Below are 16,676 nucleotides of genomic sequence, written 5' to 3' on the forward strand. Positions count from 1 at the left end.
ATTCATATTATTTTCCCGTACTATTTCCTGAACATTTTTCTCGGCCATACTTGGCTGAAATTGTTTTTGAAAAGGGGCACAAAAGCCAAAAAAAGTAGTTTAAGAATCCCTATTATACGCCATGGTATGCATTTAATTTCACCTAAGCCCCTATCAGGATTGACGCTCACCGCGCCACCCTACTTTACAGTCCAAGCAGAGCGGTGAACTCTCTTGACTTCAGAGTGCTTCTTTGGCAGCAGCAGGCGGGATCTAGTGATCGTGGGCTGCCAGCAGGAGTCGGGCGGGCCGGTGCAGAGAGAGCAGCGTGGTCCATCCTGTAACTGACTGACACCCGCCGGGGAAAAGTTACTCTGAGTTCGCGGACACACTGCCAACATGTCTGGAGATGACGAGACACAGGAGCAGACCATCGCCGACGACTTGGTGGTCACCAAGTACAAGATGGGTGCCGAGATTGCGAATCGTAAGTCGGATGCAGCGTGAACGTGTTTGACTCCACAGTCCACAAGTCTCATGTTAGCTAGCAGAGTCAGCTAGTCGAACCCAGGCAGCAGTGTGCCATGTGCCGCAGCTGTGCCAACGCTGTCTCAGACTAGAAAGCGGCCGATCGTTAAAAGAAAAGATACATCTGCAGAAACATTTAACCAGACATTCATGCAATAGATGCTTTTATGTGTTCAGCGTGACGCTGCTGTCACATTAGCATGGTGAGCTAACCATTAGGTTGCTAGCATTGTGGCTTAGCTACCTCACTAGCACACGTTAGCTAGCTGTGACTGCTAAGAGATAACAATGACATGTACTAAATAACACTAGGAGGTTCTTCCAAGAAGGGAAGAGTAGATTTTCAAAAGCATTCTTAGAGCTCAATTAAATCAGGAGGAACATTTTGTCTTTTAACAGAGCTTCGCGGGAAAACTAGCTTTGTTAAATTGTCTCATACGAAGTCATTAGAGTTATACAGAAGTTAATTTGCACATAATTTAACAAAGGAGGGGACACATATAAAAATAAGTGGTTCTAAATATCGACAACTAAGCTACATTTTACTGCAAGTATATCAAGCATGTGCAGGACACAATTTCTGCAGTGTTTTGAAGGCCACATACACACAACATTGCTTTGACACAATTAGAAGTGCTTCCTCAATGCTATTTCATACAATAAACTTAAAAGTGAGACATGGAATGTGTTCAGTGAGCTGAAATATAATTTTAAGACCAGTATTATTATTATTTTAAGTTCGACTAACTCATGGAAGACTTGCAGAGAAGATAAGATAATCCTTTATTTGTCCCACAATGGAGAAATGTAAGTGTTACAGCAGCAAAGTAGATAGTGCAAAACATTTAAAAGAGCCTATAAAATAGAAATTATGAAAAAGTTATTAGCAATTAAAAATAAAGTATAAATAAGCATATCTTATGAAGTATATACACAACTAAGTGCATTTACAAATATTTACAAAACCAGTGACACAGTGAAATATGTGCACAGACTTGTAGCATAGGTATAAAACAATGTACAGAACAGAACTGAGTAGATGAGTAGAAAAAATGTATATCAGAACTGACCCAGATTCTCACCCTCACCCTTGCAGGTCACCAGACTCACAGCTGTCAGACGCCCAGTTCAGCCTTAGTGTTTATTTTTGATCACAATATCACCGTCAGTCTGTTGATGGTACAATACCTCCCCTGCTTAGCAATACTTACATGTAGAGTTAAGCCACAAAACACAGTTCAACTACTACAAGTATTTCAAAAATAATTCTTAATCATAGAATGAAAAATGACTGTGGTAAAATGTTCGATAATGCTTCATTTTCATTCCGAGACCCTCCTCATATTTCTGCTTAAGTGTGGTAAAGACTGCGCGCTATAGGTGCTTCACATCAGTGAAACTCTGTGTGCTTTGCATTTTGTGTTACAGCTGCTGACCCGCTTATCAATGTAGAGACGCCTAATTTACGGCTGCTGTTATTAGCTGATATACAGCTGTCAGACAATCTGTCAATTTTTTTTATCCTACAACTAACAAAATATCAGCTTAGCAAAGTCATATGATTTGTTTCCATCGTAATTTGTCGGGCCAGTTTATTTTTGCCTTGAAGAGTGTGAAACAGTCTTCCTTGATGTGTTATCTAAACTATCTAAGCTATGTATGTATGGCACTCATACATAAAAGAAAGGAGTTCAATGTGGGCTGAACTATTACTATTTCACTATTTTCTGACCATTTAATGAAGGGTGATTATTTGAAAGAATTCAGAAGTTGTCGACATATTCATCGCTAACAGAAGTAATGCTTAGCTGCAGCCAAAAACTATTAACACTCTGTTTTCCTCACATCATGACATCTCTTGTTCATCCTGCAGAGGCCCTGAAGATGGTGGTCGGGGCAGCTTTGGCTGGAGTCTCTGTGCTCAGCCTGTGTGAAAAGGGAGATGCCTTCATCATGGCAGAAACTGGGAAAGTCTTCAAGAAGGAGAAAGACATGAAGAAAGGTAAATCTAAAATCAACATCACTGAATTCATTGGATACGTCCCAGATGATTCATTTGTCAGCTCGGGTCCTCCACTTGCGTCATTTCCTTGCATTGTAGCTCCTTCCATCGAGTAATTGAAAGATAAATGCAAGGAAGAGAGATGAGGACAGAGGAGGCATATTTGCCAAATTAGAAACCCTTACCTCCACAGCGTCGTCCTGGAGCGCAGTCAGGTACTGATGGCAAGCTGCACAGCTGTCTCACATGTCAGACCCACAGGTACAAAGGTCCAGGGAAGCTCTTACTTTATTTCATGTTTATATGGATATCCAAGTCATACTAAAGTCTCACAATGAAACCTTTGTTCCCTGAAATATGTAAAGTGCTAAAATAAGTATTATTTTATTGTGCAGTCACAGTGTTTCAACCGTTATGTTCCTCAGATTGGCCCAGTGAGAGTCAAAAAATAGACAAATTATCTGCATCAAGGTGCAGAATGTAGAATGTGCACCAATCATGTTGCGTCTTTGGTCAAAATACCATCATGGTGGATACACCAGTGTGTCCTCGCTCTGAGTTCCTCCAGAAGCTTCCTCTCTCCTCACTCCTCATCCCCTCCAGGCACATTTAACCATTTGTATGATCCTTCATCATGGCAGAGGAGAAACCATTTCCGGGTCAGCTGAAAAGAGATGACCTGAAAATGTGCAAATTAATCAGTTGAGAGGCAGCCATTGTTGTTGACTCAGCACTCCAACATTCCCTCTGTTTCCCTCAGGTATTGCTTTTCCTACTTGCGTGTCAGTGAACAACTGCGTATGCCATTACTCCCCCTTGAAGAGCGACCCTGATGTCATACTGAAGGACGGGGACCTGGTCAAACTGTAAGCTGCCAGTTCTACATAGTGGATGAATCCCAGTTTACATTTATTCATTTACTTATTTACGTTATTATTTTTTTTCCAGCTTGTTTTAAAAAATGTTTTCATATTCTGTTTGTTTACAGGGACCTGGGTGTGCACGTTGATGGCTTCATCTCAAATGTGGCTCACAGCTTTGTTGTTGGAGTGACCAAGGTAGGTCATCCTCGTTTTGTGCAGGTGAAAAAAAATATACCAGCACTACAGCAATCCTTACGAGCCACATATGCCAGGGCTATCCACTAAAACTTGATAGTTGACTAGTTGGTGCAGTCACCTCCCTCTTTGACTTGCATGTGCATCTCTTCTCTGCACTTAAATTTGTACCTGCATTGTAGTACACAGAGCAGGATGGATAGTTTTTTTACTCCTTTGAGGACGCTAGATAGTCCTGGCAGTCAATGACCTTTAAATTGCATTAAAATTGATGACAAGAAGAGATGGAACACAAAATGCACGCACAGGGAAATCAATCATTATTTATACAGCTCCAGTCACAACGAATGCCATCTCAAGACGCCTCACAAAAAGAGCAGCTCTAGACTGTACTCTTTGTATATTATTAACAAAGACCCAACATCAAGATAGGATAAGATTCAGTCTGATTTTTATCTTAATCCACCATGAGCAAAGCACTATGCAGCACTTTGTAAGTTACAATATTTGCAAGGTAGAAACAGTCACTCAGTCTGGCTCCAGTGCGGAGAAGGTACCTTGGATTGATTTCAATCTGTTCTATGAGGGAGGAGAAGAAGGCTGCTTGAGCATGCCGCAGGGCCTTCCTTTATTTATGAAGCCTATCTTGCCAGAGTAAACAAGTGTCAGCTGTTTTGGTGTAGCACCACATTCTTTCTAGTTTTCCAGGCATTTGTTTCAGCTCATGAGTTTCAGTGTTTTGCCATGTAGCTAGCCTGTCGTCTTAACTGTCCTCAGTTTGAGAGGAGTCAAGAATAACTTGATCAAGGCGAGAGGGACTGGTGTGAGAGGGACCAGGTAAACCATAAAATGTTATGAAAACACAGGCACTACATTTAAGTGCAAAAAATCCACAACGTAAAATACATAAAGGTTTCCTCCACGGAAAAACAAAGTCTCTTTGGAAGAGTGATAAAGCAACTTCTCATTAGAAAGTAATTGCCATCCCTTGATATTTGTTGTGGCTTTGGGTTCAGTGAGCAGAGTTTAAGCTAACTTTAGCTGAGCTTGTTTCTCTGATGTCTGATGAGTTATGTCTATAACAGAACACTTTGACAAAGGTGCAGCCTAATTCTGAGACTCATGTAAGCTGATATAGGAGTGTGGTGGTGTGCTGACTTGGAGAAATGGAACAGCTGAAGCTTCATTTTTAACTTCCAAACTGGATTTAATATTCTGGGTTTGGAATAGTGTTAATTTTGGCAGCTATTTTAGATTTAGTCTTAGTCTTTAGACAAAAATGCCTGTTAGTTTTAGTCACATTTTAGTCTTTTCAGCTCTTTATAGTTTTAGTCTAGTTTTAGTCGACGAAAACTCAAATCATTTTAGTGTAGTTTTAGTCAGATTCTAGTCTTTGATTTTTGCCAAAACATTTTCTCTTTAAATAATTAATGTAGTCGATCAGTTATCAGTATCATGGTTACCAAGTGTTCAAATAGTCAACATTTCACTCTTTTAACACTTTTGTGTAATATCTGACGTTAAATGATTTAGCCTCTAACTGCTAAAAAGTACAAAGAAAACATTCTTGATGCGACCACTATGAAGATATTTTGATTGTCATGATTCAAATAAAAATGCCATGGACACAATATAAGGGCTGTTTTGCACTTTTACGGCGGTCCCTGAATGCACATGCACTGGACAGACAGTCGGTTCACACTCAGACACTCAGAAATGCATCTGCATCTTTGATGACAACTTACTAAATGTGTCTGATGTAGCGCCAAACTGGATTAAATCAAGCCGAAGACTGGAGCTTTTTACGGTGATAGCGGCAAAAACTTAAAATATTAAACAGACGTCCCCCGGTTGTGTCTTTGTCACTAACGCACACCGGGGGTAAAAATCATCAATGAAGATGAGACGGATGCATGGAGGTGAGGAGAGCTGGTTCATGAAGCACACCTGCTGCAGGTAGAGACTAGGCTAACACTATGCCCCTCAGATAATAACTCAGCCTGTCACAGGAATGCAACACTTGTATTTCTACAGATTAGACGCACAGCGGGGGGGAAATGGATTCTTAATGTCCGACGGTCCGCCACTAAAGTTTTCGTCTCGTCACTGTCTAGTCAACGAAAACTAAACATTTGTCAGAGTTTTTATCATCAGTGATGCAGTGTAGCGCGTCTTAGTCTTGTTTTCGTCATAAAATATGGTCATTGACAAACATATTTCGTCATAATTTTCGTAAATGAAATGAACACTAGTTTGGAACGGCACTAGGGATGTCATATAGTGGTAGCTACATCAGCTCTAGCTATAATCTTTTTTTCATCTCTTAACTAACTAAACAAAACTTTCCTGTTGTTGCTGTTGCTTTAGGAAAACCCACTGACGGGACGGAAGGCTGACGTCCTCAAAGCAGCTCACCTCTGTGCCGAGGCGGCTCTGCGCCTTGTGAAGCCAGGAAACCAGGTACAACTTGTCCACTGTGCCTACTCAACCACCAGCGTCACTGTTCACCCTTCATTTAGTAAACGTGGTTTCCTCTCCTCTGTCAGAACACACAGGTGACGGAGGCCTGGAACAAGATTGCAAAGTCATTCAAGTGCTCCCCCATCGAGGGTGAGTGTCGGTGAACACCTTCAAGCTCCAGTGGTTTCCAGTGGCCAGATGTAATTTGACATGCTTGACTCAGTTTGCTCCTTCATTTTGTGCAGGCATGCTGTCCCATCAGCTGAAACAACACGTGATTGATGGGGAGAAAACTATCATTCAAAACCCAACGGACCAGCAAAAGTGAGTTCACTCTGCAAGAGATTCTCCTCTTTGACCTGATGAGTGTTCAACATTTGATTGACCTTTTCATTTCTCTTCACAGAAAGGACCATGAGAAGGCTGAGTTTGAGGTGCATGAGGTATATGCAGTGGACGTGCTGATCAGCTCTGGAGAAGGAAAGGTGAGAGGACAGTTTCTTTTATATTTCTGCTTTTTGCCAAACCCACAAAGGCTAGGAATGAACATTTTTGTTTTGGAACCAGGCAAAAGATGCCGGTCAGAGGACCACCGTTTACAAAAGAGACCCCAACAGAGTGTACGGCTTGAAGATGAAGGCATCTCGGACATTCTTCAGCGAGGTGGAGAGACGCTTTGATACAATGCCTTTCACTCTGAGGTAGCGTCTCTTCACATCAGATATTTCACTCTTTTCATTTAAAATTTAATCCAAAGTTTCACCTCTAGTTTTTCTTCCTCTCTTTGTTTGTCTTCTCAGAGCATTTGAGGAAGAAGGCAAGGCCAGGCTGGGCGTGGTGGAGTGTGCCAAACATGAGCTGGTGCAGCCGTTCAATGTGCTGCATGAGAAGGAGGGTGAGTACAATAGTACTGATATGAATAAAGGGTTTGGGGAGGAAGACATATTTTTGTGTATTTGTATGCTGAAAAGGGTTTTGTTTTGTATGTGAGCAAAAGAAAGTAAGATATAAATGAATCAGGATGTTTTTCTAGACCCTCGGTTGGCAAAAACTTATATTTTGATACCTTTTGATGCGATGTGTTAGATTGATATAGTTGCGGTTCATTTTAAAGTCAAAAGAAATGCATAAAGCAAACAAGAACCAAAACTAAAATTCAAGAGGTAAAAAATAAGCATAACTTACACACAAATATATATATTATTGGTTATAGAGTCTGACCACTGCAGGAAGAAAAGACCTGCGGTATCTCTCCGTGAGACACCGCGGGTGAAGAAGTCAGTCACTAAATGAGTTGCTTAGTGTTGTTGTGGTCTCCTGGAGGGAAGTTAATGTTGCTGTAAGTAAAAAAAAAAAAAAAAAAAAATAGAGCAGCTATGATTTAGAGACATAGAGAGAAAACACGAAGCAAGCACACACTCCTACTGAAAACAAAACGAAACAGATAGAAGACCTTCAGCTCCGTACACACTTGCAGGAATGTTAGTCTTTGTTTATATGCAGCCACGCTTCATGTTGCCCCCTGACTTTGTCTCTCTGCTCTGCCCTTTGTCTCTGCACACTCATAGCTTGTTCACAGCAAATAAAGACAACTCTGAGGACAATTACTTCTGACCATGCTTTTTGGTGGCCCTTGAAAATGTCCACATCCGGTCCAGCCTTGATGACTCCAACACTTGATGATCAAATTGTCTACACAAAGTCATTACTTAATGTCTCTTTCAATCCTGTTTTCAGGTGAAATTGTCGCTCAGTTCAAGTTCACTGTTCTGCTCATGGCCAACGGACCTCTGAGAATCACAAACAGCCTCTTTGAGCCAGAACTGTACAAGTCCGAGCATGAAGTGGAGGACCCGGAGCTGAAGGTAAAATATGATTGATGGACGTAGTATTAAATCCCTTCCTGAGGGTAAACTATTAGATTAAGGGGGCTTTTGAGGCATGCTGTTAGCTGACTAAGCATTCTTAGAACCATTATTTGTTGATGTATGATGTTCTGTACCTAGAGAGGTTATAAAAGTCATTTTTCTCAACTATATTTTCCATTTACAGGCTTTGCTTCAAAGCTCAGCCAGCCGCAAGACTCAGAAGAAGAAGAAAAAGAAGGTGAGTTACAGGACAATGCATTTTCAGGAAAAACACAAGAATACAGGCTTCAAGTTTTGCCTCTATTTTTAATCTTTCCCTTTGTTTTTTTTAAGGCCTCAAAGACTGTTGAGAGCGCAACAGGACAGGCGATGGAGACTGAGGCAGCAGAGTAGACTTCTCTTTAATTCTGACCGACATCTGATGGCCCCAAAACACAGACGTCACGAATCCCTCTGTCCCAGCTGTCTGAGGCACTTGCGGGCATAGCCGCTGTGAATACCTCTGAATCTAATTGATGTCAGTCTGGGATGATGCTGCTCCTAAATTCTGTCACTCCACCTATTACACACACACATTCACACACATGTGCATCCCCAATAAATCTCACAGTCCTTCAGACAACCTTTTTCTGTTAATAGGGGGCGCAACTCTGCTACAAAAGAGGATGTATTGTGTAAGGGCATTTACTCACAGGAACACCAAACCATTTGACTGACATTGAGCCTTTGTCCCTCCAGCCCCATTAACTGTAGGAAAAGAAATGGAAAATAAAATGACTTTGACAGAGCGGCCAAGGATGATGACTGCACAATACTCTGTGTAATTGTGTGGTATCGAAATAACTTCCTAAACCTGTAGCCAATGCATTTTAAAATGAGTATGAACTTGTGGGCAGCAATGTGTAACACCTGTCATGAACCTTGGTGTCATGACCTTCAAACAAAGTTGAGTGTGACATTAATAATTATTACCAGTGATTTCAGCCCAATTACCACATGTATACACCTCATGCTTAGGCCTATCTAGTAGTAGACTATGTATACTTCCAGGCAACTATTTTATGTTACTCAACTAACAATTTCTAAAACCTCTACAACATTGTTGAGTAATTGAACTAGTTCGAATGAATTTCTTTTTCTCAGTTGTGGTCTAACTCCTGCCAAGGGTTCAGCATTCAGTCCTCTGGTGCCGTCACTGAGTCTGACAGTCTGTGTTTACATAAGAAGTCCATACCTGTTAGATTTATGGATGCTTTTGTAAAACATATCCCAATTTCAGAGACTATTTTTGGAAACATTAAAAAGCCACCTGACATCATTTTTTTTGTTTCTCAGATTATTGTTCTAGTGACTGAATGTGTTTTCTCCCTTTTTTTTGACTCAGTCATGAATCTGAAGTCATTCTTTCAAAGCGGTTTTACTCTAGTGGAATTGCACTTATCCCAAGTCCGATAAGGGATTAGTGTGAGAATATTCACCAACAATAATTGAGCAGGACTTTGTAATATAGAAAGACTGAAAGCCCTAGTATATAAAGGGTTGTAACCTCAATTATAGAGTAAAAGGTCCAAAATATATTTCTATATGTAGCAAATGTCTTCCTTTGGACAATAGTTATTTTCTTTTGCTTGTACTTCTAACAAAGATTTAAATTGAATTTTGCTATTCTTTCAAAGCTGTTTTACTCCAATGGAATTGCATTAATCCCAAATCAGATAAGTGATTAGTTTGAGAATATTCACCAGCAATAATTGAACATGACTTTGTAATATAGAAAGACTGAACGCCCTGGTATGTAAAGGGGTGTAACATCAATTATAGAGCAAAAGGTCATGCTCTGAAATCAAAAATATATTTCTATATACAGCAAATGCCTTCCTTTGGAGAAGTTATTTTTCTTTTGCTTGTATTTCTAACAAAGATTCAAATTTAATTTTGCAATTCTCCTTTAAATGATAAAATGTTTGGGCATTCATCAACATACTTAATGTCCTGTCTATCATAATAAGACTTAGTTTAGTTCAACCTATGTTTAAAATACTGTGAAGAACTTGAAAATGGAAACATAAAATCTAAATAAGGAAGAGAAAATTACTTTAGTGTAGTCACTAATAGCAAGGAAACTTCAGAGTCTTTATTTTCCATAGCATCCTGAAATACATTGTAGTACACGATTGCTCTACTGTACTGTAGATCAGGTGTGCATTTTTGGTAGTAGAAATATCTCCTATATCAGGGGTGTCAAACATGCAGCCCATGGGCCAAAACCGGCCCGCCACTGGGTTCCAATCTTGCCTGCGGAACGACTTTGCAAAGCGAAAAATTACAGAGAAGACATTAACTGCAGTTCTTCATAAAAGTCACTACTTTTTCAAATTTGTCCTCTGGCGTCGCATAAAATCACATTACTGATGGAGCGCACCTGAATGGCACTTTTTTTCCTGGACTGTTTTTTCTCAAAGTGAGAAAATAGATTACTTGCTGTTTGCATAGTCCAGTTGAGATTCATAAAGACTTTTTTGGGCACTATAAGATGATCCACTAACTACTAATACTAGCACTACACCTGCGTTACTTCGGCCAGAGGACGCCAGACACCGGAATTCCAGCCACCGAGGAATCTCATTGAACCTACCGGATACTCAATCTACTCAGCGGGCCAATTTTTTGGCCAAGATACCGCTGTGGACTCCTATTGGAGTCCTCGCATGTAAATCTCGCCCTGTGGCCTTCAAACAGCAGCCTGATTTATTTATTTAGGCCTTCATCCTGTGTTTCCACATAAACAACACCAGTGCTGCCGTAGCTGTCTTCTGTGTTTTCCCAGCCTCATCTGAATCCATCATTAATTATGCCTCCACTCACCTCACCATCCGGATGCGACAGCTGCCTCACCATGTCCCAGAAAATCTCCGAGCTAGAAGGGAGGATATCCACCTTGTACCAGATCGAAGTTGAAGAGCGGATCATGGATTCCATGATGATCACCGCAGCCCACGCAGCCACCATCACAACCTCCGACGAACCGGACTCCACTGTCCCTTGGGTGGAGGCCGCTGCTGCTGCTGCTGCTACTGACTTGTTCTCGCTTCTTAAACAGCCTCTCGGCTGAGAAGTTTTCAGCAACTTTTGACCCAAGTGCTGTGTTGCCTGGTCACGCGGATGTTGATTCTTTAGTTAATTCTTTTAATAGTCATTGCTCTGCTGTTTTGGAGAAGGTGGCTCCAAGTAAATTGAGATGTGTCCCTTCTGTCAAGTCGTCCCCTTGGTTAAATGACTCTGTTCGTTGTTTCCGGCGTAAATGTTCTTATTTCTCCAACCTAATCTCCTCCAGCAGACGCAACCCAAAAATCCTGTTTGACACCATAAATAACATTGTTAATCCTGCACCTCCAGATATCCCCATTTTTTCTAATAATGATTGCAGCACCTTTCTCTCTTTCTTTGTGGGTAAGGTTAGTGATGTCAGGGCTAGCATAATTTCCTCTTCCACTCGATATTCCGATTTTCCAATTCGTCCTACAACCATGAGCTCCTTCACCCACATATCCCTGCAAGACCTCACTGACTTGGTAGATAGCATGAGCACTTCATCAAGCCCGCTAGATATTGTTCCAACTTCCTTGCTTAAAAATGTACTTGGCTCCGTTGGTCCATGCTTGGACTCCCTGAGTTCCGGTTGTGTCCCAGCCTAATTTAAACAAGCTGTTGTTCAGCCTCTACTGAAAAAATCAAACCTTGATCCTTCTCTACCCAACAACTACAGGCCCATCTCCAAGCTGCCTTTTGTTTCAAAAGTCATAGAGAAAGTTGTTGCCAAACAGCTCACTACTGTCTTGACTTCACACAACATTTTAGATAAATTTCAATCTGGTTTATGCCTGAAGCATTCTACCAAAGCGGCTCTTCTGAGAGTGTCCAATGATATTATGATGTCCTCTGATGTAGGTGAATGCTCTGTTTTGGTGTTGCTGGATCTCAGTGCGGCCTTCGATACGGGTGATCATTGTATCCTGACTGAGAGGCTGAGGCAGTGGGTAGGTGTCTCTGGGAGCGCCCTGGATTGGTTCTCTTCCTATCTCTCTGACAGGAGTTTTTCTGTGTCACTTGGTCCATACATGTCTGAAACTGCTGCTCTCTCCTTTGGTGTCCCTCAGGGTTCTGTATTGGGCCCTATATTATTTGCCTTGCATTTGCTGCCCTTGAGTCACATTATCAGTAAATTCAAAGGTATTTCTTATCACTGTTACGCTGATGATATCCAGCTGTATGTGTCTTTTAGGCCTGATGACACAGACAAGCTGATAGTTTTGCTTGATTGTCTGACTGCCATTAAGGACTGGATGGCTGACAACTTTCTGCAGCTAAACGCTGACAAGATGGAGGTCCTTATTGTTGGTTCTGATACTATAGCTTCCAGGGTTGCTCGGTGAATTGGATCCCTCTCTTCTGCTGTCCAGTCTAAACTCAGAAATCTTGGAGTTATATTCGATCAGTCCATGTATTTTGATCACCACATAAAACAGTTGTTCCGGTCATGCTTCTTCCATTTACGAAACATTGCCAAACTTAGGTCTGTTGTGTCACACCCTGAACTGGAAATGATCATTCATGCTTTTGTTTCATCCCGACTGGACTATTGTAATTCACTTTTCACCTGCCTCAGTAAGTCATCCCTCCATCGTCTTCAATTTGTCCAGAACGCTGCTGCAAGGCTGTTGACCAAGTCCAGCCGGACAACCCACACCACTCTGATTCTATCTTCCCTACATTGGCTTCCAGTTAAATTTAGGATTCATTTTAAAGTTCTTGTTTTTGTGTACAGAGCTCTGCATGGTCAGGCTCCTGAATACATCGCCGACCTGCTTCACCCCTACCTTACCAGTAGGTCACTCAGGTCTTCTGACCAGGGCTTGCTGGTTGTCCCTCGAGCTCGTCTAAGAACAAAAGGTGACCGTGCTTTTGAAGTTGTGGCACCAACATTGTGGAACGCTCTTCCTGTAAATGTTCATTCAGCTGTCTCTGTTGTCGCTTTTAAAAAATTTGTGAAGACACATTTATTTAAACAGGCCTTCGACTCACTGTGTTCAGACCGTTTTATTTATGCTATGGTCTGTTTCTTTTAATGTGTTGGATATTTTCCCGTGAAGCACTTTGTGATTTTATTCTGTGAAAGGTGCTATACTAAATAAAATTTACTTACTTACTTACTTACTTACACACTTACACCACTGCATACAACACTGTCCAGCAAGGAAGCTGTTCATGCTGGAACTGAGGGGTCCAAAATAATCAACTTTACCTTCTTCATTATTATAATCTCTGTTCTTTTGATGAATACTTTACACTCTGTGTGTCAGGTGAATGGGTAACCTGTGTGTTTGGTGTGTTCGCAGCAGGTTTCAGGGCTTGAAGAGTAAAATATTCTGCCCACTATGAGACTCATCATGGTGAAAATACAACCGCTGTTTTTGTAGAAAGTGTTCATTAAATGTGAGCATTTTCTGAATGTACTTTTTTTGCACTAAAACAAAGGGGAACATTTAGTTAGCGTTATGTATAGTTTATTATGTTATGATTTTACTGGTCCGTAAACTTGGGCCGTATGTGGTTCCTGAACTGAAATGAGTTTGACGCTCCTGTCCTATATTGTCAATTTAACAGATGGCTACAGCACACGTGCTCGACTGCGCACTGTGCATTACTGTAAAAACTGTCCTTAAAAGCATATAAATATAGTTTATAGTTTATGATATAAATGCTGCTGCACTAAATAGTTAGGAATAAATAAATGTCGATGTTTTAAAAGTATAAACATCCATTTTAAATGAGCTCTTCAGTTTTATGTCCCCTGAAAGTGACGTAGATAGTCCGATAAATCGTATAAATAAGCGTCGCTCACTGATGACGTCCTTCGTGGAGTTGATTCGTAGCCGTTGGTACGTGAATGTCTTACTGTTAGCATCAGAATCCACTTCAATCATCATCTTTTAAAGAAGCAATCTAACTCATCCTTCTTATTTCCTTGTCTTTACAGCACCGTCTCTTCGACATGAGGGCTAAGGTTTGTGTTTTATTTCTATATCGACATATAAACAGATTTAAGTGATGCTAACATTGACTAGCTAGCATGCCTGCGCAACAATAGCTGTCACCGCATGTTTGTTCGTATTTAACTGAAAGCTTCCCGTTTAACATTTGTACTAGTAATACATTTATTAAATTCAATGCTTTACGTTGTTTAATTATTGGTTGCATGTATCAAACGAGAAGAAATTTGACGTTGTGTTTCTCTTCCGTAGTGGAGGAAGAAGCGCATGCGCAGGTGAGCTTTGTTTTTACACAAGTTTACCAAACATCGGGTAGATGTAGTACTGTCAAAACACGTCGTTTGAGGTTTCTCGGTTGTTAAACTGTAGTTTTATTTTTCAGGCTGAAGCGTAAAAGGAGAAAGATGAGGCAGAGGTCCAAGTAAACTGCCCTCTCCGCCCTGGCCCTGTGACAGCACATGTTGCCATAAACCAGACCGGTGAGCCTATCTGGAGACCCAGGACCCTCTCGACGAGTCAGAGGCCGGTGGCACCCACATTAACCTGAGGCAATTGAGCTGCAGCTGCTGCTGGAGAGCTTGTTCAAGACCTGCTGGAAAACAGGATTTTCCCTGGGACTTTCTGGACTCTGTTCTTGATTCCTCAACTTTTGTCATTTGTTTGTGTTTATACTTTGATTAAAGGTTTTGGTTTAGAAAACGGCTAATATCGATTTTTTTTCAGCATTCGTCTTAGTACCTAATGGTTGGTTTTTAATTTTACAGTGAAGTTAAGGAATTGGGGTTCTAAATCTGCTTCATGTGAAGCAAACCAACATCTAAAGGTCAACTGAAAACATTGCCAGTGTAATGTGCACATGGACTAGATGAACCATTTATAGAACAGGTATTCATACCCTACATAAGTATAATATCAGCTTTGAAAAACAAACAGCAAGTTAAAATGATATATGTTAAATTTTATTCATAAAGCACTTATTAAAACAGATGTTACAAAGTGCTTTACATCATAAAAACTAAATAAGAACAAAGCATGGGGGGAGGGTTATATGGGCTGGTAAGACAATTTAAGAGGAACACCTGAAAAAAGTAAGAGGAACTACTAAAACCAATTAAAACGGTAAAACAAATGCAACTCAGTGAATAATAGAAACATGAATAGAAGTAGATTAAAAATAAATTTAACACCATTGAGAAAAAGAATATTGCAGGAGGCCTTTTGATAAAAATGCTTTCAGCTTTATAAGAAGATACTGATGCAGCTCACTGGAGATCCTGAAGTTTGCTACAGTGTTAAAAGTGATAATCTACACCAATACATTTGGTCTGGTACCATTGTATATCTACAAAGTGAGTAAAATGAAAGTTTTAATGCAATTGAGAAAAAATGTCATAGCAGTTATAATCAAGTAGAAGCTTAAGAGTGCTGAAGGTTTTAAACCTGCAAGGGAACATTTTTTTTATCAAAATTTCACCCATGTCCTCCCATGACTGGGTGTGTGTGAATGCTGTAGCCTTAGCAAAATACAGAGCTCACGAGGCAACTGAAAAATATTCCTCTGTGCCCTTCAAGGCGGTCAAATAATTAATTCTGTCCTTTATCATTAAGACTTTATTAGGCTCTTGCTGGATAACATAAGTAAATAGAAAAGTGTCCCAATTTCTCACAATTGTAGCATCATTCTGGTACCAGTTTGCAGTTACACCCCACACCAAAGCTGTAAAGGTTAGCTGCCAGAACTTTTATACTCCTACATTACAGGGTGAGGAACAAAATATACCAACTGAGACAGATGCAGGAATAATCATCACCCTAAAACCAAGTTCCATTGGACACATTTCAGGTTTCTCCTCTGAAGTAATGGGAAATGACTTGAATCATGGTTATTTGTGTTCTGAACTGTCTTTTACTTTAGCTTTGTCTTTTATTAGGTATCAAGTCCAGGTCATAGATGGTGTAAGAAAAGAAAGTAAACCAACCAAACATATTGACAGTGTCCTTATCAGTCCAAGCAGAGTGTTTTTGGAAGATAGAAAGGGCAAAGTTAGGGGCTTGATAACTGTCAGAAAAAATATCAAATGACAAATATTCACATGCTCAATGGAGGCAAGCAGTAGCTGGCAAACACTAACCATATATATATATATATATATATATATATATATATATATATATATATATATATATATATATATATATGCCCTCCAGCTATCCAATTAAAGACAATAAGACTAAAATGTATATAAACACATTTAAAAACTGTCACAGACACATTAACAAAACATACATGCTTGCAGACCCAAAACATTTTAACATGCTTTCATGTTTTAGAACAATTGGAAGTAGTTTATTTGAGTAGCTCAGACACTACATCTTTAAAAACATCATAAGATATCAGAGAGAGTAGTTTAGCTGACATTTGAAAGTTATTCCACATCATGGGAGCAGCAATACCAAAAACAGTTTTTCCCCTTTCAGTTCTAAACCTTGGTGTTTTGAAAGTAATCTGGTTGCACAGTTTGATGTGTTTTGAAACGAGACTAGTCAGGTATGGAGGGAGTCGACCTCCATATGAGTACCCTGTAAATAAATATAATACTATGCTTTTTCCTATGAAGACCAGCCCATGTACTGTGTGCTCAACTCTGCAATAAGGGTGTCACTGTTGTTACACGGATTACAAGTATTAGTCTTGCTTGTTAAAGCTCAGCTTCATTTTACTCGTATAGTC

At 40.2% G+C, this 16,676-nt stretch overlaps 1 protein-coding gene and 1 long non-coding RNA gene across 2 annotated transcripts; both read left to right on the forward strand.

Annotated features, from left to right (window-relative positions):
* Positions 1-215: 215 nt before the first annotated feature.
* pa2g4b (proliferation-associated 2G4, b) lies at positions 216-9,213 on the forward strand. The gene is made up of 13 exons (XM_034695670.1): positions 216-466; positions 2,381-2,509; positions 3,270-3,375; positions 3,498-3,567; positions 5,935-6,027; positions 6,114-6,177; positions 6,273-6,351; positions 6,434-6,512; positions 6,595-6,728; positions 6,828-6,922; positions 7,765-7,892; positions 8,080-8,133; positions 8,229-9,213. The coding sequence occupies exons 1-13, from the start codon at positions 379-381 to the stop codon at positions 8,286-8,288; spliced, it is 1,179 nt and encodes a 392-aa protein (XP_034551561.1). The 5' UTR covers positions 216-378; the 3' UTR covers positions 8,289-9,213.
* A 4,536-nt stretch (positions 9,214-13,749) lies between these two features.
* Positions 13,750-14,644, forward strand: LOC117822057. Its single transcript, XR_004633120.1, has 4 exons — positions 13,750-13,834; positions 13,933-13,959; positions 14,198-14,220; positions 14,328-14,644. It is a non-coding gene; the product is annotated as an uncharacterized LOC117822057 (long non-coding RNA).
* Positions 14,645-16,676: the final 2,032 nt, after the last annotated feature.

This window comes from Notolabrus celidotus, chromosome 11, assembly GCF_009762535.1.
Source record: "Notolabrus celidotus isolate fNotCel1 chromosome 11, fNotCel1.pri, whole genome shotgun sequence".
Taxonomy (NCBI): domain Eukaryota; kingdom Metazoa; phylum Chordata; class Actinopteri; order Labriformes; family Labridae; genus Notolabrus; species Notolabrus celidotus.